General features: G+C 41.0%; 1 protein-coding gene across 1 annotated transcript in view; it reads left to right on the forward strand.

The window, feature by feature from the left end:
- Window positions 1-20,151, forward strand: part of ankfy1 (ankyrin repeat and FYVE domain containing 1) — an 83,382-nt gene that overhangs the window by 14,827 nt on the left and 48,404 nt on the right. The window contains exons 4-7 of the mRNA XM_060847908.1: window positions 1,196-1,331; window positions 15,715-15,838; window positions 18,847-18,996; window positions 19,781-19,946. Of these exons, the coding sequence (XP_060703891.1) occupies window positions 1,196-1,331; window positions 15,715-15,838; window positions 18,847-18,996; window positions 19,781-19,946 (576 nt within the window). The remainder of the gene's footprint in view (window positions 1-1,195; window positions 1,332-15,714; window positions 15,839-18,846; window positions 18,997-19,780; window positions 19,947-20,151) is intronic.

The following is a 20,151-nucleotide window of genomic DNA, read 5'->3' on the forward strand; positions in this document are numbered from 1 at the left end:
TTTTAGCAATAATCTGAACGAAGTTTGGGCCTGAGAACTGGGTGGTTATGTGTTTATCTGTGGCTTGAGGTTCTGACAACATCTGGCAATGTCATGTTATCCATTGCCTAATTTCTGGCATTGCTTTTTCACGATGCTCAAAGCATGAGTAAGTACCAGACTTGGGTTCTCCTCTGGGTTTACAGACAAATACCTAAAATATGGGAAGGGTCCATCCTGAAATTCTTTCTCTGGCCACCTTGCAGTTCTACCCATTAGTTTAGGCAAAATTTAATCCATCTACAAGTTGATGGACCTCTGATCTAATGGTCCACATTAGTTTTTTTTAAAATGCAATTGGTGAATGCTTTTTGTCTTGATTTTCGAGAATTCTCTCAATTCTGGAATGATCTCCATGACAGGAGAAAATGTAAACGGCCATGTTAATATTTGAATGGTGTCGTTGTACACAAATTGCAAAAAAGTAACTTGCAAGTTCAACAAGTGGTTTATAAGGCAGTTACTATGTCACCGTTATTGAAAAGCTGTTGAAGTACAAGGATAAAGAACTTGTGTTACACTAATACAGGGCTTCAGTGAGACTGTATTTGGAATACTGTGTACCATTTTCTCTTGCCCAAAAGTAGGGCATACCTATCTGAGAGGGTATGACAGAAGTTCACTAGACTGATTTTCTGAAGTAAGAAGGCTGATCTCTGAATAAAGTAGGCCTATATTCTGTGGACTTTAGGAAATGACTGGTTATGTTGGAAGTGACATTTGTAGCTGACGGTAGACCTCACGTGACTAAAAAGCAGGGCTTTGGAAGCTTGTGATTTCAAATAAACCTGTTGGACTATAATTTGGTGTTGTGACTTCCAACTTAATAGAGTAGATGAGAGGAAAATGTTTCCTCTGCATAAAAGGTAAAGGTCATAGGGTAAGGGGTCATTCAGTTGGGACTGAGATGAAAAATTCGTTTGGAGGTGTTGGTCTTGAGTTCTGTCACCCCAGTGGACTGTGGAATGTTCATTTGATGTGTCTGCTCAGGACTGTAATTGATAGACTTTCAGGCAAAGGGTTCGGAGGATAGAACAGAAAAATATTGTTAATGGAAAGGTTCAGTCATGGCCTTGTTGAATGACAGCTTGTCATCCTCATACCTATTACATTTTCTCATTGTATATTGATTTTTTTTCTCTCTTCACCTTGTCAGATGCAGATCCAGAAGTAACCATGGCAATGCTCCGATGGATTTACACAGATGAACTTGAACTGAAGGAGGACGATGTATTCCTCACTGAACTAATGAAATTAGCTAATAGATTTCAGCTATATCTCCTCCGAGAGCGGTAAGATGTTGGGCACATTTTCACTTTTTAAAAATAAGGAGATCTTAAAGTTTGTGTCTGGCTTGATGAATATCTATAAATAAACTACGCAGATTTTAAATTGATGAAAATCTAATTGCAGCTCAAGTAGAATGTCAATTTGTTTACTACTTTTGGTATTTGGAGATTTTGGTTTGAACTTGGGATGACAAAGAAATGAGTTTTTTTTTTGCAAAGTGGTTATAAGTGGGGTGAATATGAATATTAAGAATTTGTTTTTTTATAGATATTTTATTGGAAATTTAACAAGTTTACAAAAATAAACAGAACACTCAAGTACAAACGTTGATATACAATTAAATCTTAAATAAATAACCAAAATTTAACAAAAGAAAAATACTGAGAAAAAAACCCAAAACTCAACTAACTACTGAAGGGCTCTGGCCCGAAACGTCGAATTTCCTGTTCCTTGGATGCTGCCTGACCTGCTGTGCTTTAACCAGCAACACATTTTCAGCTCTGATCTCCAGCATCTGCAGACCTCACTTTTTACTCTAACTACTAATTTAACCTACAACTAACCAGAGTGTATAATTAAGTCTCTTACTTTATTCAAATAAGAGAGAAAGGAAAAAAAAACAACGGGTAACACAGAAATTAGATAGTGAGATACATGCTCGGAATGTGTCAACATCAAATGTAACAAAACCCATATTTGTGCGGGATTCCTCTCCCAAGGGGCTCTGGACCAGCCAGGTTCGTAATCTCAATTAAAAGCGCTTGTTAGGATAGCCGAAGTATCTGTATTTATATAATTCAAGAAGGGCTGCCATATTTTATGAAATAATTCAGTCTTTCGGTGCACCATATTTGTAAGGAAGTCAAGGGGAATACATTCCATAATTAATCTGTACCAATTTAAAAGTCCAGGGGGGCCCTCAGCCACCCAGTTCACCAAAATATTTTTCCTTGCACAGAAAAAGAATAGAAAATAATCTCTTCCCGTGCATATCCAGGGAGGGTAAGTTTGAAAAGTCTAAAAGGAGAGATACAGGGTCCACTTTAATTTCCGTTCCTAAAATTTCTGTCAGGGTACTTGCTACTTTAGTTCAGTATCTACGGATCTTATGACAGGTCCATAGGCAATGTGCCAGAGTACCCACCTCTATTTTACATTTGGGACACATTGGAGATGCTCCTGCCTTGAATTTTGCCAATCGAGCCGGTGCTATATGGGCCCAGTGAAGTATCTTCAGCTGGATAGCCTGGGTTCTGTTGCAGATGGTGATTCTTCTGGTGTTTTCCCAAATGTCATTCCACGTTTCTATAGAGATTTCTAGTCCCAAATCCTGATCCCATGTTTTAAGCAGATTGTCTATATCTCACGATACTTCATCATGTAGTAAATGATAAATAGTACTGACAAAAGATACTGAAGAAGGGCTCATGCCCGAAACGTCGATTCTCCTGCTCCTTGGATGCTGCCTGACCTGCTGCGCTTTTCCAGCAACACATTTTTCAGCTCTGATCTCCAGCATCTGCAGTCCTCACTTTCTCCTCCCTGATGGAAGATACCCCTATTGGCCATAACACTCGACATTCTCTATCTGATTTATAAAGTCCATCTAATAACGTAGTCTTCTGTATATAATCTCGTATTTGGAAGTATCGAAAGAGGTCTCCGTTAGGTAATCCAAATTTCTGACGCAGCTGTTCAAAAGACATCAGGACCCCATCTTTAAACAGATTCCCTAAACATGAGATACCCCTGGATCTCCAGAGTTTAAAAGTGGCATCTGTAAACCCCGGTGAGAATCCCCATGCTCCCACTATCGGAGCATAGGGGGATGTTTTATGTGAGTTGCCCTCATTTTGCCACATTAAATTCCAAGCTTTAACTGTGTTTAGTATTATGGGGTTTTTACAGTGATCTGTAATGATTTTCCTCTTGTCTGAAAATAAAAAGTTAATAAGTGGACATTTTACCTGAGAAGCCGCGATGTCCAGCCAGATTGATTGTGGGTCAGACAACACCCAATCAGCTATGTAACTTAGTAGGAAACTTCCCAGATTTTAGGAAATATCAGTTAAGTCCAGTCCTCCCCTTGCCTGTGGAAGCTGTAGCTGCTTCAGCTTAATGAGGGGCCGTCTATGATTCCAGATAAAGGAGCCTAACCAGCCATAGTGCCAGCCTCGGCAGCATCATCGGGAGCATTCTCAGACGGGGCAGGACATTCATTTTAGTTAGTGCAATTCTACCCAACCAGGAAATTGGAAGATCTCCCCATCGCTGGAGGTCCTGCCTTATCCTTTCCAGTAAATGTACAAAGTTAGCCTTGTATAACTGACCAAATACTGGAGTAGTAAAAATACCTAAATATAAGAAACCCTCCATGGACCACCGAAAGGGAAGGTGGGATATACTAGCAAGGCCACCCATTGGCATAGCCTCTGATTTTGAGAAATTAATTTTATAGCCTGAGATTGCACTAAATGTATTAATAACTTGGATTAAGCGAGGTACGGACATCAGAGGATTACTGAGGAATAGAAGAACATCATCTGCATACAGGGTAATTTTATGTTTACCTGTACCAGTCCTCGGGGCCGTTATATTAGGATCAGCCTATATAGCTTCTGCTAGTGGTTCAATTATTAGTGTAAATAGCAATGGTGAGAGAGGACATCCCTGACGGCAGCCCCTACCCACACTGAAGCTATCCGAACCTAATCCATTGGTAACCACAACTGCTTTGGGATCACTATACAGTGTTGAGACCCATTTGGTAAACACCTTTCCAACGTCAAACCTTTCCACTGCGTAAAACAAATATGACCATTTAACCCTATTGAATGCCTTTTCCACGTCTAATGAGACTACTACTCCTGGTATCTTTCCCTAATGGCAGGCTTGAATCATATTCAAAACCCTTCTAATATTATTGGATGATCTACGGCCCTTAATAAACCCCGTCTGATCCTCCTTTATAATATGTGGCAATACCCTTTCTAGTCTCAACGCTAACGTTTTAGAGAGGCTTTTAAAACCTACATTTAGCAAGGACATTGGTCTGTGTGGCTCGCAATCTTCTGGTCCTTTCCTTTTTTAAGGATAAGAGAGATATTTGCCTCTTTCAGCGAAGGCGGGAGGCAGCCCTGACTGTGAATAGTTATACATGTCCATAAGTGGACCAGCCAATATTTCTGTAAATTCTTTATAGAATTCAGCTTGAAAGCCACCTGGGCCAGGTGCCTTACCGCTCTGAAGCTGCCTGATTGTGTCAAGTATTTCTTGGACTGTTAGGGGAGCATTTAAGACCGATACCTGTTCAGGAGTTAGGTCCGGAAAGGTCAAATTTTTAAAAAATGATTGCATCCTCCTAGTCCTGTCTTCACAATCCTGCGATTTATATAAATCAGAATAAAATTTTCTAAAGATTGCGTTTAATCCTTTTATGATCATGAGTCAAAATATCCGTACTTTCCTTGATAGACGTGATAGTTTGAGGGGCCTTTTTTTTCTTTGCGAGAAATGCTAAGTATCTACCCAGTTTGTTGCCATATTCATATAACCTTTGTTTTGCCAATAATATTCCCTTCTTAGCCGTTTGGGTAAGCGTGGTGTTTAGAGCTGTCCTAAGGGCTGTAATCTTTTGCAATTTTATAATAGAAGGTCTGTCAGCGTATGCTGTTTCAGCTGCTTTTAAGCGAGCTTCGAGCAGACGCTGTTGTTCTCCCCTTAATTTTTTGTGGGTCGCTGAGTAGGAGATAATCAAACCTCGTGTGTAAGCTTTGATGGTCTCCCACATCATTGATGGGTTGCTAGCCGTACCTGAATTAATTTCTAAAAAAGCTTTAAATTCTTGAGAGAAGTACTTTTACAAATTTACTATCTTTCATCAGGAAGGGGTCCATATGCCAATAACGAGGGGATGTCTCATTGTTCCTCTCCTTGATTTCCATATATACAGCAGTGTGATCGGAAATTGCTATACTACCTATTTTACAGGATGATATGGGATTTAAAAAACTCAAGGGGGCAAAAAACATATCAATTCTGGTATGGCATTTATGTGGATTGGAGTAAAAAGAAAAATCTCTGCCCTGTGGATGAAGACATCTCCATACATCTACTAGTCCTAATGCTTTGTTCAAATCCTCCAATTGTCTAGGTCTGGGAGATACTCCTGCAGTACTCTTGGGAATCCTATCCATTTCCGGGTCCATAATACAATTAAAGTCTCCCCCTATAAGTGTTTAACGAACACCGAGAGCCATCAGTTTTGAGAAGGCTTCCGTTATAAATTTAAAAGGATGTGCAGGATCCCATATTCTTCTCCACTTATAAAGGCTTTAATCAGAATATATCGTCCAGATTTGTCTTTTATCTAGGATTTTGAGAGAGAAATTCTTCCAAATAAGAATAACAACTCCCCTGCTTTTTGAGCTAAAAGAAGAAAAAGGCCTGAACAAATCCACCCTGTCATAATTTCAAGTGTTCTTTATCCAATAAGTGTGTCTCCTGTAGGAGAGCTATATCAACCCTTTCTTTCCTGAGGTCTGATAATATTTTCTTCCTTTTGACTGACGAATTACTCCCCTTGACATTCCAGGTGCACCACTTAACCGACTGATTAACCATAATCGTCCGGGCAAATCCGAGACCCCTCGGGAGGGGAAACCCTATCCAGAACATCCCAAGCATAGAGCATATAAAATTCACAAAAATAAAGGCGCTCTAATACACTCAACAGTATAATAAAATATTTATAGATTAAAAAATATAAAACTTATGTAAATGGAGGTTTTCCCCCTTGTTTCCAGGGGGGTATCACTTTCTTTCCAAGGTCCATCGTATCGTCTCCCAACTCGTGCCCCACCCTTGACCCAGGCGCTCTTCAATAGAATGAGGAAAATTCAAATATACTACAGAGCTAGAGTTAACAGTGAGCACCCTACCCCCCCGCACCCCCCCCTCCCCCACCCACCCACACCAACACTTGGATATATTTGGTAATGTTAATACCATGTATAAACATATAACTGTAAAATTACACCCTCAACAAGTAATAAATATAATAATACAAAATAACAAGAGAGAACAACCCCACTCCTAGAGACAGAGATAAAATAGATAATGTAACCACCTCCCCCCACCAACATTAACTAGACCCCCCGCCTATATATATGGGAAAAAATCGTTAAGTAGAGAGCAAATAAATAAATCCCTCTCCTCACCCCCCAAGATGATGATAAACAGTAAGGTTAAAAAAAAACAGGGGGCGATACTAACCGGAGTGCAGGGAAAGCAAACCAACATTAATTATCTCTCGCAATTTATCTGAGAGTCCAAAATTTCCTTAGCCTTTTCCGGCAATCCGAATTTATACACGGATCCTTCATGGTTGAAGCGTAGCGTCGCTGGGAAGCGTAAGGAGTACCGAATATTTAAATCCCTTAACTACTACTTCGCCTCATCGAATGCTTTCCTATTTCAGACCAGAGCTGGGGAAAAGTCCTGGAATAACATGATCTTGGATCCTTTATAGATCATGGCTTGGGAATCTTTTCCAAGATTTCTAGAGGCATCTAGGAGTATCTGCCTCTCCTTATAGCTCTGCAGCCGGAAGAGGACGGGGTGGGGACGCTGGTTTGAGCCGGACCCGCGTATTGCGACCCGGTAGGCCCATTCTACCCTTACCTGGCCTGATCCAGCGTCCAGATTTAAAAGCTGTGGAAGACACTGTTCAAGGAACGCTGTAAGCTGGCCTTCCTCTTCCTGTTCGGGAAGGCCCAGCAAACGAATATTTTTTCGATGACCTCGATTCTTTAAGGTCCGGACTCGCTGTTCGAGAGACCAGACCTGATCCACGGCCAATTGCGCTGTAGTCTCGAAGGTTGCGGCCTTTAGCTCCGCCCCTCTGACTCGGTGCTCTATTTCCTTAACGTCACGGTCGTGCTTTTGCAGTGCGGCCGAGAGTGAGTCCCATTGACTTTGGATTCTTCAATAAAAGCATCGATCTTCGCGTCCAGTTTGGAGATCATTTCCACAAGGCTTGTCACCGTAGGTAAGTTCCCCGGGGCTGCTGTGGACGCCTCTGCTGCAGCTGGAGAGGGTGGGGAAGGGGTTCCTGCTTGCTGAGATTTGCAGGGTCCTTTCCCTTAGTCATTTTTACTGAAGATTAAATTGTTTAAATTCAATACTAAACAACTAATTAAATTAAACAGCCTATTTTAAATGATTTGGTGAGTGTGGTGGGGATGGGTGACCCACTTTGCCCAAGTCTTGGGAGGAGCACTGTAGACTCAGACTTGCTGGGTTGCCGCCATCTTGGATCCCCCCTTGAGAATTTGTTAATCATAAATTTGTGAGATTATGTAGCATTCGTGATTACTGCTTTACAACAACAACACACTAATTACAGATGAAGGCCATTTGTCCAACCAGGAAGAGCTAATGCTTTGTAGTATTTAATTATAGAGTCATAGAGATGTGCAGCACGGAAACAGACCTATTGGTCCAACCTGTCCATGCCAACCAGATATCCCAACCCAATTTAGTCCCACCTACCAGCTCTTGGCCCATATCCCTCCAAACCATATCCATCCTATTCATATACCCATCCAAATGGCTTTTAAATGTTGCAATTGTATCAGCTTCCACCACTTGCTCTGGCAGCTCATTCCATATATGCATCATCCTCTGCGTGAAAAAGTTGCCCCTTAGGTCTCTTTTATCTTTTCCCTCTCACTCTAAACCTATCCCCTATAGTTCTAGTCTCCCTCACCCCAGGGAAAAGACCTTACCATCAAGTGTATAAGTCCTGCTAAGATTTAATTTCCCAAAATGCAGCACCTCTCATTTATCTGAATTAAATTCCATCTGCCACTTAGCCCATTGGCCCATCTGATCAAGATCCTGGTGTAATCTGAGGTAACCTTCTTTGCTGTCCACTACACCCCCAATTTTGGTGTCATCTGCAAACTTACGAACTGTACCTCTTGTGCTCTCATCCAAATCGTTTATATAAATGACGACCAGTAGTGGACCCAGCACCGATCCTTGTGGCACTCTGCTGGTCACAGGCCTCCAGTCTGAAAAACAACCCTCCACCACCACCCTCTGTTTTCTACCTTTGAGCCAGTTCTGTATCCAATTGGCTAGTTCTCCCTGTATTCCGTGAGATCTAACCTTGCTCATCAGTCTCCCATGGGGAATCTTGTCAAATGCCTTAAGTCCATTTGATCACATCTACCGCTCTGCCCTCAATCCTCTTTGTTACTTCATCAAAGGAAAAACTCAATCAAGTTTGTGAGACATGATTTCCCACGCTCAAAGCCATGCTGACTATCCCTAATCAGTCCTCACCTTTCCAAATACATGTACATCCTGTCCCTCAGGATTCCCTCTAACAACTTGCTCACCACTGACGTCAGGCTTACTGGTGGATAGTTTCCTGACTTGTCCTTACCACCACCCTTAAAAGATAGCATCGCATTAGCCAACCTCCGGTTTTCCGGCACCTCGCCTGCGAATATTGGTGATACAAATATCTCCGTAAGAGGCCCAGCAATCACTTCCCTAGCTTCCCACAGAGGTCTAGGGTACACCTGATCAGATCTTGGGGATTTATCCATCTTTATGCGTTTCAAGACATCCAGTACTTCCTCCTCTGTAATATGGACATTTTGCAAGTTGTCACCATCTATTTCCCTACATTCTATATCTTCTTGTCCTTTTCCACAGTAAATACTGATGCAAAATACTCGTTTACTATCTCCTCATCCCCTGCAGCTCCACACAAAGGCCGCCTTGCTGATCTTTGAGGGTCCCTATTCTCTCCCTAGTTACCCTTTTGTCCTTAATATATTTGTAAAAACTCTTTGGATTCTTCTTAACTCTAATTGCCAAAGCTATCTCATGTCCCCATTTTGCCCTCCTGCCTTTTATACTCTTCTAAGGGTTCACTCGATCCATGCTATCTATACCTGACACATGTTTCCTTTTTCTTAACCCAACCCTTAATTTCTTTAGTCATCCAGCATTCACTATACCTACCAAATTGTTGACTATCCTGCTCCTTTGGAGAAAGTGAGGACTGCAGATGCTGGAGATCAGAGCTGAAAAGTGTGTTGCTGGAAAAGCGCAGCAGGTCAGGCAGCATCCAAGGGGCAGAAGAATCGACATTTCGGGCATAAGCCCTTCAGGAATGAAATAAGAATTCCACATTTCAACAAGTCTGTCCTCCCAGACCAGAAGGGCTTCCTGACTTCACTCTGAAATGGCTTGGCTCTAATCTTAAGATTGTGCTATCTTGTTCTGGATTCTCCTTCCTGTCCATCTATTGATTTACTGTGAGGAAGGGTTTGTTTGTTTGTTTGTTTTTGAGCTATTTGACTTGCTCACATTACAATTATTGGCTTTACTTTAGTTATCTTTGCTTGGAGTATGTAATGAATAGCTGGAAGTATTTTAGCTTCAACTGTTTGAATATTTAACTTATACCTCCATCTGTGGTATGATTTTTCAAAACTTATTTATGCCAGGTTTTCAATATTACTACTACTTTCCTGATTGAAAGACTTAGTTCATATATTGGGCTGTGATTTGAATTCCAGATAATTGTTAATGTGGTCACACCTCCAACGTATTTCCATTCCCTCTGCAATGTCAATTTCATGAAGAGAAACTAAGCAAAGTTAAGCAATTCTTCTTGCTGTTTCCTGGGCACATGGGTTATGAAGCAGTTTGCATGATGTTTGACTGACTGCGGTCAACAGTAATATGTGGTTATACTTCATCTCTGCAGATTTAGAATCTGCCTGGATGGGTTTAAACTAGTCTTTGCATAAAATGGCTTCATAACTGCAGTATAACAACAGGACGTCTTCTGCCAGATTTAATAAACATGGAGGGCATGCTGTAAAATTCAGATATTTCACTAGCTGTGGTTTTTGATTCTAATGCAAAAGTTCTGGTTGTAAATCTGTTGCACCTTAAGGTCTGCAGGTGTTCGGTCTCTTGATGAATTTGGTAAAATGCTTGTTTTTTGAAGTTAGGGAGGGCATCTTAAGTATAATGCCCCCATTTTAACTTTTTTCCTGATGTGACTAGTTTTATACGGGAGCAAGCTATTTTCCTTAACAGGCCTCTGCAAATGTTCTGCCTTGCTTCAACTTGCCCTGTTACCATATCCTGGTTTTCTTGTTACTACACATTTGAACTCAACTGTTTTCTGCATTCAATCTGAGGAGTTTCTGGATTTACCAGTTACTACAACTATTTGTTTAGTTTTGGAATCTTGTTGCTCTGAGTGTCCACCCTGAATCATATTCTCAATTTTTGATATACTCCTTCAACTCCAGTTCAAATAATTTGTGCAAATAATGAATAACAGTGCAGATCACCTCTGCCCCAGAAAAGATCCCAATGATCTAAAAGGCTGAATCCTTGCCCCCATCACAAATCCCTGTAGAATGCTGCTACCTAAAAAGCAGGGAGGCAGTGGCCATGGGTATTTTTATAACTAGAGTATTAATCCAGAAACTTCAAAAATATTTGGACCAGCATTCAAAACCTGTCATGGCAGATAGTGGAATTGGAATTCAATTTTTTTAAAAAATCCTGGAATTAGAAGGAAGTCTGCCATCCTCACCTGTTCTGGCCTGTGTGACTCCAGACCCACAGTAAAGCTCAACAGGGTCTTTACCCACTAATTCTGCCAGAGCAGTGTGATTGACTCTCCACTGCTCTCTGAAATGACCTACCAAGCCATTCAGTTGTATCAATCGCTACATAGTCGCAAAGAAATGAAGCCGGACAGATCATCTTACCAATGTCCTGTATAACTGCAGCATAACTTCCCAACCTCCATATTCAATGCCCTGACTGATGAAGGCCAATGTGCCAAAAACCACCTTCACTGCCCTGTCTCCCTCTGACTCCATTTTCAGAGAACTGAGAACCCGAGCTCCAAGGTCCCTCTGTTGCACTACATTCCTTAAAGCCCTACCATTCACCATGAAACTCCTACCTTGATTTGCCTTTGCAAAATGCAAGACCTCACACTTAACTATATTAAACTCCATTTGCGTTTCCCGGACCACTTCCCAGCTATGTAATGGCTACAATATCCCAGTTCCATGTACCTATCCATGTCCTGAGTTCTTCAGTCTTGCCTGTCAGCCCTCTTGCATTGAAATAGATGCAGTTTAATCCAGCAGGTAGTCTTTGCTCCCTGTCGTATTTCACTTGACCTGTCTTTTCACTTTGTTTCTGATGACTACTGTATCATCTTTCAGAGTTGAAAAGTGTGGTGCTGGAAAAGCGCAACAGGTCAGTCAGCGTCAGAGGAGCAGGAAAATCGACGTTTCAGGCGTAATTCCTGAAGAAGGGCTGATGCCCGAAACGTCGATTTTCCTGCTCCTCTGCTGACTGACCTGTTGCGCTTTTCCAGCACTACACTTTTCAACTCTGATCTCCAGCATCTGCAGTCCTCCCTTTCTCCTAGTGTATCACCTAGTGAACATATCACCTCTGCCCCAGAAAAGATCCCAATGATCTAAAAGGCTGAAACCTTGCCCCCTGCACTAATTCTTTAGCCATGTATTCATCTGTCATAGCCTCCTGTTCTTGCCCTCATAGCATGTGGCACTGCAGGTAATCTGGAGATTATCAGAGGTCCTTGTTTTTAACTTCCTTGCTGTATAATCATGCTGCAGGACCTCATGGGAAGTGGTGGAGGCTGGTACAATTGCAACATTTAAGAGGCATTTGGATGGGTATATAAATAGGAAGGGTTTGGAGGGATATGGGCTGGGTGCTGGCAGGTGGGACTAGATTGGGTTGGGATATCTGGTTGGCATGGACGGGTTGGACCAAAAGTCTGTTTCCATGCTGTACATCTGACTCTATTTGTGCCAACATACACAATGACTTCTGACTGCTCACCCTCCCACTTGAGAATGTTCTGCAGCCACTCAAGTCCTGGACCCTCGCACCTGGGTGGCAACACACACCATCCTGGATTCCCATTTGTGGCACAGAATCAGTAATTTGTCCCCTTAAGTATGGAGTCTCCTATCACTAAGGTCCTGTTTACCTTTCCCCTTTCCTGCTGTGCCCCAGAGGCAGTCTTGTGGCCACCGACCTACTGCTTTCCCCTGAACAGTCACTGTTTTTTCTTCTCCCCACCCCCCCCCCCCCCCAATAAAGTATCATGATATACTTGTTTTTGAGGGGGATTGGCCACATCCATCTGGTCAGGACCAGGAAATTTATCCACCTCGTACATTTCTAATATATCCAACGCCACCTCCACTGTGATACAGACTATTCCCAAGATAGGGGATTCCTGCACTGTCTGCTTACTCCCTTTCCTGGTGGCCACCCAGCTACACTCTGCCTGCACCTCACGTGTGACCACCTCACTAAACTTCACTATGAAGTGCTCACCATTTCTAATCCTGAGTGCATGGAGCTGCAGCTGGGTGGACTTCCTGCTAGTGTACTCATCAGAGACAACAGAAATCACCCTGAACTCCAAATCTTGCAGGAAACACATGCGACTGCCCTAACTACCATCTCAACTGCTGTAAGACTAAACAGGAAAGTTAGAAGGACTCTACCTGAGTTACCTGGCCTTTTTGCTGAGCCGCTATTCTCCGAAGCCCCTTGAGTCAAAGTCTTACTACTTCTATACCAACAAATGTAGCAATAGCATGTCCTGTGATGGGTCCTTGAGTGCTCCTTGATACCAGGCGCATGACAATCCACTCTTCAGTGCAGGTGACTGCTTCCAGACTGTAATGTATGTGCCACACAAGATTGGCATGCAAACAGCATAAGCAGCAAGTGATAGAGCTAAGTGGTGCCATGACCAATGGATCTAAGCTGTGCTTATTTTAAAAAGACCAATTCAAACCAGCCAATTTAGTAAAGTGATGGATGGTATCATCAAGTGTTACAAGCAGCACCTGCTCAGTGATGCCCGTTTTGGGTCCTGACCTTGTAACAGCCTCAGTTTAAACATGGACAAAAGAGTTGAATCATGGAGGTTAGAGTGACAGCCCTTGACGTCAAGGCTGCATTTGACTGTTTGGCATCAAGGAGCCCCAGCAAAACTGGAATCGGTGGGTGTTGTCATGGAGAATCACCAGGAGATGCAGAGAGTTCTTCAAGCAGTAGGTCTTTTATTTGCAAACAAAAGTGACACTGAGAAAGCAGATCCTCGAATGCCCACAAATCTCTGGGTCTGTGGTTTAAAAATTTTTTTTATCATGTTTCTGTTAACTTATCAGCATGTCCAAGTATATTGATCAAAGTACCTCACTCTAGCTACACAATAAATCAGTGATGTTAGTTCCCATTATCTCTTTAGTTGTGCATTCTACTTAATGTTATTCTAATGTGTCACTGTTAGATATTTAGTGCTAACTCTTGCAGTGATGGTCTTTCATTCCAGACCCTACTTAATAAATATCTAATCGTGACATTAGGAAAATATTATCGCCTCTGTTACAGTGATCCTCCATTCCAGACTAACCTGTTATGATAGATATTTAGCTACTCTGTCTATAACAATAGTCTCCTGTCTCAAGCTGACTCTACTAACTATTAATTAGATATTTTAATGTCATGTCCCAAATATTTATGGTCCCAATCTTGTCATAATGACACTTAACAGTTAGTAGAAGTAGTTTCCCTGTTATCTCCTCTTGCAATAGTGATCTTTCAGCCTTAGCCTTACTCTGCAAATTGGGGTAAGAGTATTCCACTATTCTTATCCCATCCTGCCTTCTACAGGTTGCCAGTGGTCTTCATGCTTTAACCCTTCCCATGTTTTCAAGCTCTTTATTTTCCATAGTATCAAAGGGCAATCTCTCTGCTGGTTGGAGTTATACACATATGATGGTTGTGGTTGCTGGAGGGAGTCATGTCAGCTCTAGGAAACCTCTGTAGGCGTTCCTCAGGGTAGAGTTTGAAGCCCAGCCATCTTCAATTGCCTCATCGATGATCTTTCTATCCTAAGTCAGAAGTGGGATGTTCACCAGTTGCACAACATTCAGCACCATTTACGCTGAATCAGATTCTGAGGCAGACCATGTTCAAATGCAACAAGTTCTGGACAGTATCCAGGCTTGGACTGACAAATGGCAAGTTACACTCGTCTCTCGCACATGCCAGGCTATGACCATCACTGCCCTAAGACAGTCAATGATCATACCATCACTGAATCCCCCTCATCAGCATCTTGGGGGTTACCATTGACCAGAAAGTTACTGGACTCTCCACATAAACAGTGGCGACCAGAGCAGGTCCAAGGCTATGAATGCATAGTGAGTAATTCTCCTCCCGCTTTCTCCAAAGATTTGTATCATTAGCAAAGCACAGGTCAGGAGTGTGATGAAATAATCCCCACTTGCCTGGATGGGTGCAGCTCGAACAACACTTGAAGCTTGACACCATCCAGGACAAAGCCCACTTAATTGGCACTACATCTACTCTTTTTCCACCAGCACTCAGCAGCAGTGTACTATCTACTTGATGTACTGCAGAAATTCACTGGGGCTCCTTGGATGGTATACTCCAAACTTGTGCAAACTTGTCTAGAAGGATCAGGGCAGCTGATACATGGGAACACGACCACCTTAAGATACCCCTCCAAGTAACTCGCTATCTTGACTTGGAAACGTAGTTGCCATTTCTTCAGTCATGGAGTCAAAATTCTGGAATTCCCTTCCTGAAGGCATTGTGGATCTACCTACGGCAGGTATTCTGCAGCAGTTCAAGAAGGCAGCTCAGCACCCACCCATCAAGTGAAATAAGAGCTGGATAAATGTTGGCCAGCCAGTGATACTCACACCTAACAAAATGAATAAAACCCTTCCTGTTGCCCATCTGAGTAGTTACCGTTTAATCCCAACAGTTTAGGTTTGTAATTAATTGACTTTAATTGTATTATTACTTGTCCTCTGACTCTGCATGTGCTGACCTTACTTATGAGTCTACATACAGTTCCTTTTGGGTAAAAATATCTTGAGTTCCTGTGTAATGCATTGATTTCACTTTCTACTCTCCTCTAGTCTTTCAACAACAACAAAAAAATTATTCTTTTGGGAACCTTAATTGTGTTAGGAATTGCATATATTCTCTGACAGTGACTTTATTTTGTTCAAATGTAAAATGTTTTAGCTGGGCTAAGATGTTGCTATTTGGGGGACTAGGGCACTTTGATAATGTACTCCTATCTAGGTGTGTACACAAATCCCTATAACCAGGGGTTGACCATGAGAATGCTAGCATCCTATTGCTGGTGATAATGCAGCATGTTGAAAGATTTTCACTATGTATTCTGTATGTGTATGAGGTGTATTGATGTTTGTTTGTGTTTCCCATTGACAGGTGTGAAAAAGGAGTAATGTCATTGGTTAACGTCAGGAACTGTATTCGATTCTATCAGACTGCAGAGGAGCTAAGTGCTGTTACATTGTTGAACTATTGTTCTGAAATTATAGCCAGCCATTGGGTGAGTTACAATTACTTGTGTTTATAATAGCAGCTTTTGTAGTGAAATATTCTAAGAACTTCAGAGTTGCATGTAAATCAATGTCAACTCCAAGAACCTAAGCTATACTTCATACCACAGCTCTACATTATTTTCAAAATTTGCTGCAGGTATTTGACAGATTTGTTTACAGCAAACATTCCAGGTGATTTAGAAATGTTGTTTGTCATTTTCCCAATTTGAGCTGACAGATCAGCTGTTCACTGGTATTGTTACTGCTTTACCTGATCAAGCTGTAGGGATCTGCACGAGGTACAACCAAGGAAGGACGTTCATTTCGAACGGTTTCTCACCTCCCTCCCCCCAAAAAAATCCTGAAATCAGATAGGGTCATTTATGGCACCAAAATGATTCCACCCAGGGTTTGGCTCCAGAACAGATTAAAGGAACAAGTTCCTGGTTTGCACAACTCTGTAGTATCGGGTGGTCAGTGTGGCACAGGGATTTCCTGCAATTTGGTGTAATCGACTGGGGAAAACCCTGTGGTAAAGATGATTTGTTTGAGAAAGGTGTTGTGCTGCAACTGAGTTGATCTGGTTAGAAGAAGCCCCTGCAGTGTAACTAACTTTCAGTGCTGTGGCTGAATCTTGGAGTGAAATTTGCCTTTCCTCAGCAGTGATCCAACTACAGAATCCAAGGTACACCTTTAAAAATGGTATGAATGTTAGTCATGTCATTGTGCATAGTCTGTGCTGGTTAAAATGATCAGTAACTGGATCATATCTTTCCAAAACATTCTTAGTTTGGTCTGCTGCAAGGGTGGATACAATTTTAGTTTCCATACCCCTTCAAGAAAAAGGTCTTTTTGGATGGAACATAGAACAGAGGTTCTCTCTGGCTATTCAGTCAAATGTTAGAGCTTTTGGTTTCTTTTTCAAGATAGAGTAGGTACTCACTCAATATTTCTCCCTCGGCCAGCATCAAAAAGGTTTTATTTTCATGAGGATTGATTGCTTAAACGTGTGAAATGTGTCCCTCAGGTTTGAGCTGAAGAAAAAACTTGTTCTGTTAGCTATTTGTTTCTATTCCAAAAATACATTTTTGTACTCTTCTGTAGCAATGCCTGATGGCATTGTGCTGTAACAGAGATGTATGTATTTTGAACATAATTTGCAGGTCCAAATGCAAATTAATTAAATGTCATGGGTTTTTTTGACTGCCTCCAATCTCTTCAAGTGGCAAAATTTCAATTTCCATCTTTAGTAGCAATCAAGATACCAAGCATTGCAAAATAATTTTAAGGAAGCTTCTTCTGAAGGTCTCCAATTTTATAAGGTTTCTTTGAAAAAAATGCATTTCTTTTATGCCTAAAAGTGTTTTACATGCAATTAAAGCCTTTTTGAATAGAACTGTTGGAGGAATGCCTTAATTACAAGTGTAAAGCTGTAACCTACTGGCGTGACAACAACAACAATAACAGTGTAGTTGTGGTAATAGATCAGCAGTCAAGAGGTCTAGAGAATTCAATCAAAAGCATACATTTAAATCCCACCATGGCTGCAGAAGGATTTAAATACAACTTATTACAGTTAATCTATAATAAAAGTAATATCCACATTGGTGGTGGTGAAACTACTGAACTGCTATTTAAATATCTATCTGGTTCACTAACATCCTTGGGGAAGGGAACCTGTCACCTTTTAGTCTGGTGCAAGTATGTGATTCCAGATACTGCAGTATGATTGCCTGTTGTCTGAAGTGGCCTATGCAAACTACTTTGCCTTGAATAAGGTGGCTCCTCACCATCTTTTGAGGACGGGTTGGAGATCAGCAATTTTAAATTCTGATCTTGACAGGGATGCCTGTGTCCAGTCAATGAATTTTCAAGTGCACCGTTTCTCATATCTTGGGCTGTCAACATGCTCTCTGTGTTGCAGGCATTCATCAGATGTGTCACCAACAGCAAAGACACCACAAGAGACAGGGACAATCGTCAGTCATTCTGTGACTAAGTTAAACTCACTATAGCCATTTGATCTATCGAGTCGGTATCTGTCCTCCAAACAATCCCATTCCCCCACCTCCCCAGTATCTATCCTTGGAGCTCAGTAAGTTTGTTTCTCATCAGTGCCCATCCAATTTATTCACTGATTTCCCTCACCTTTTCAGGTCATACTGCTCACTTTAAAAAGTTACTTTTACAGATACTAACTTTTTATTATAGATTAACTGTAATAAATTGTATTTAAATCCTTCTGCAGCCATGGTGGGATTTAAATGTATGCTTTTGATTGAATTCTCCAAACCTCCTGACTGCTGATCTATTACCACAACTACACTGTTGTTGTGCCAGTAGCTTACAGCTTTACACTTGTAATTAAGGCATTCCTCCAACAGTTCAATTCAAAAAGGCTTTAATTGCATGTAAAACACTTAGGCATCCTGTGATTGTGAAAGGCATAAAAGAAATGCAGTTTTTCGAAGAAACATTAGAGACCTTAGAAGAAACTCCCTTCAACTGTTTTGCAATGCTTGGTACCTCGATTGCTATTAAAGATGGAAATTGAAATTCTGCCACTTGAAGAAATTGGAGGCAGTCAAAAATGTAATCGATTTGCATTTGGACCTACAAATTATGTTCAAAATACATGCACCTCTGTTCGAGTGCAATGCCATTAGGCATTGCTACAGAAGGTATAAAGTTGTTTTTTGGAATAGAAACAAATGGTTTCACACCAACCATTCCATTTATGCTTGAATGTCTCCATTACAATGTGTCTCTTTGACTTTCTACTATATATAGTTCTTCATTTATTATCCTTGTAAAATGTTAAAATATCTAATTCAATGGGGACTGTGGAAATGTAAATTACCTATAAGCTTTTTAAGCTATAGAGTGCTATAGAAATATAAAAGCTGCTTACCTTTCTATATATGCAAGTAGTGTATCAGCTGATGTACAATGAAAATGATCCCTTTTGGAATAATAATCTACTCACTTCACTTAAATAATGATGCTGCTTATTCAGGATGATCTGAGGAAAGATGATTTCAGTAGCATGACTGCTCCTTTGCTGTATAAAATGATTCAATCAAAGACTGAATACCCTTTGCATAAAGCTATCAAAGTGGAAAGAGAAGATGTTGTATTTCTCTACCTCATTGCGATGGACTCTCAGGTAGGTGTGTCTATCATTAACTAAAGCAAAGTACAGAAGGCCTGACTTCGGGGTTCCCCTCTGTAATTCCTTTCAAATGTTTGCATGTAACTTTGGAGAATTTTGTGCCTCATTCCTCCTGTATACCCTGGGCTCAAAGTACAACATTTGAGTTATAGCTTTTCGCGAGAAACTTGCAATTTCAGGAAAGCTGAGATTTTAAAATCCCACCACAAATGGAAAGCACTGAAACAAAAGCTGACTTGAAAACATTTTAACTAGGGATCCATTCCCAGGAACAGGTTTTCTTTACCTTCATTGGTTTATTGTAGCCTCTGGAACATCAGTCCAAGATCTGAAGTTTAAATCTGTATACATGTGCATATATCTGTTATTTTGCGCATATGTACATTAATTTCCTTTTTTAAATTTTGCTTTCTTCTCTGCCCTGACTAAAACTCTAAACTTTTATTAGTAAGACAAACTGGACAGGAACAGCAGATAGACTGGAGCTACCTGGTGGGCCCAATTTTGAGTTTGTGAACCCCTGAACTATAGTTTGAGCATGTTGACCTATATAATTGGATCCTGTATGTTTGTCATGTATCTTTTAACTGAAACTCTTCTCAACACTCCTGTCCAAAGGATTTACTGTGTGAAATAAGTTTGTGGTAATATCACCAGCTCTAATTTTCTAGATGGTTAGATTTAGTGTAATGATATAGCGTCTATTTTTCTTTTCTGTTTTCTAACATTAATCTGTTTTTCTTTGCTCTTGCTATTTGTTTATTACTGCATTTTACAGTTGCCTGGTAAACTGAATGAACTTGATGATAATGGAGACCTGGCTTTGGATCTGGCACTGTCACGACAGCTGGAGAGTATTGCAACCACATTGGTTAATAACAAGGCAGATGTTGACATGGTTGATAAGAATGGCTGGAGTTTACTTCACAAAGCTATCCAAAGAGGTAAAGTGATGGCAAGGCTGTTAAGGTCAATATATTGGTAGCTAGAATAGCTTGCAAAGTCGTGTACTCGTGTGTTCAATGCAGACTCTAAAATGTAACTGTGGCTTGTCAGTATTGAATTATTTTCTTTAATGTAAAGATATTACACTTTTCTGGCAAATACATATTTACTAAAGTCTGTATGATGCAAGTTAAAGAAGCAAAT

The sequence above is a fragment of the Hemiscyllium ocellatum genome, chromosome 31 (assembly GCF_020745735.1).
Source record: "Hemiscyllium ocellatum isolate sHemOce1 chromosome 31, sHemOce1.pat.X.cur, whole genome shotgun sequence".
NCBI lineage: Eukaryota > Metazoa > Chordata > Chondrichthyes > Orectolobiformes > Hemiscylliidae > Hemiscyllium > Hemiscyllium ocellatum.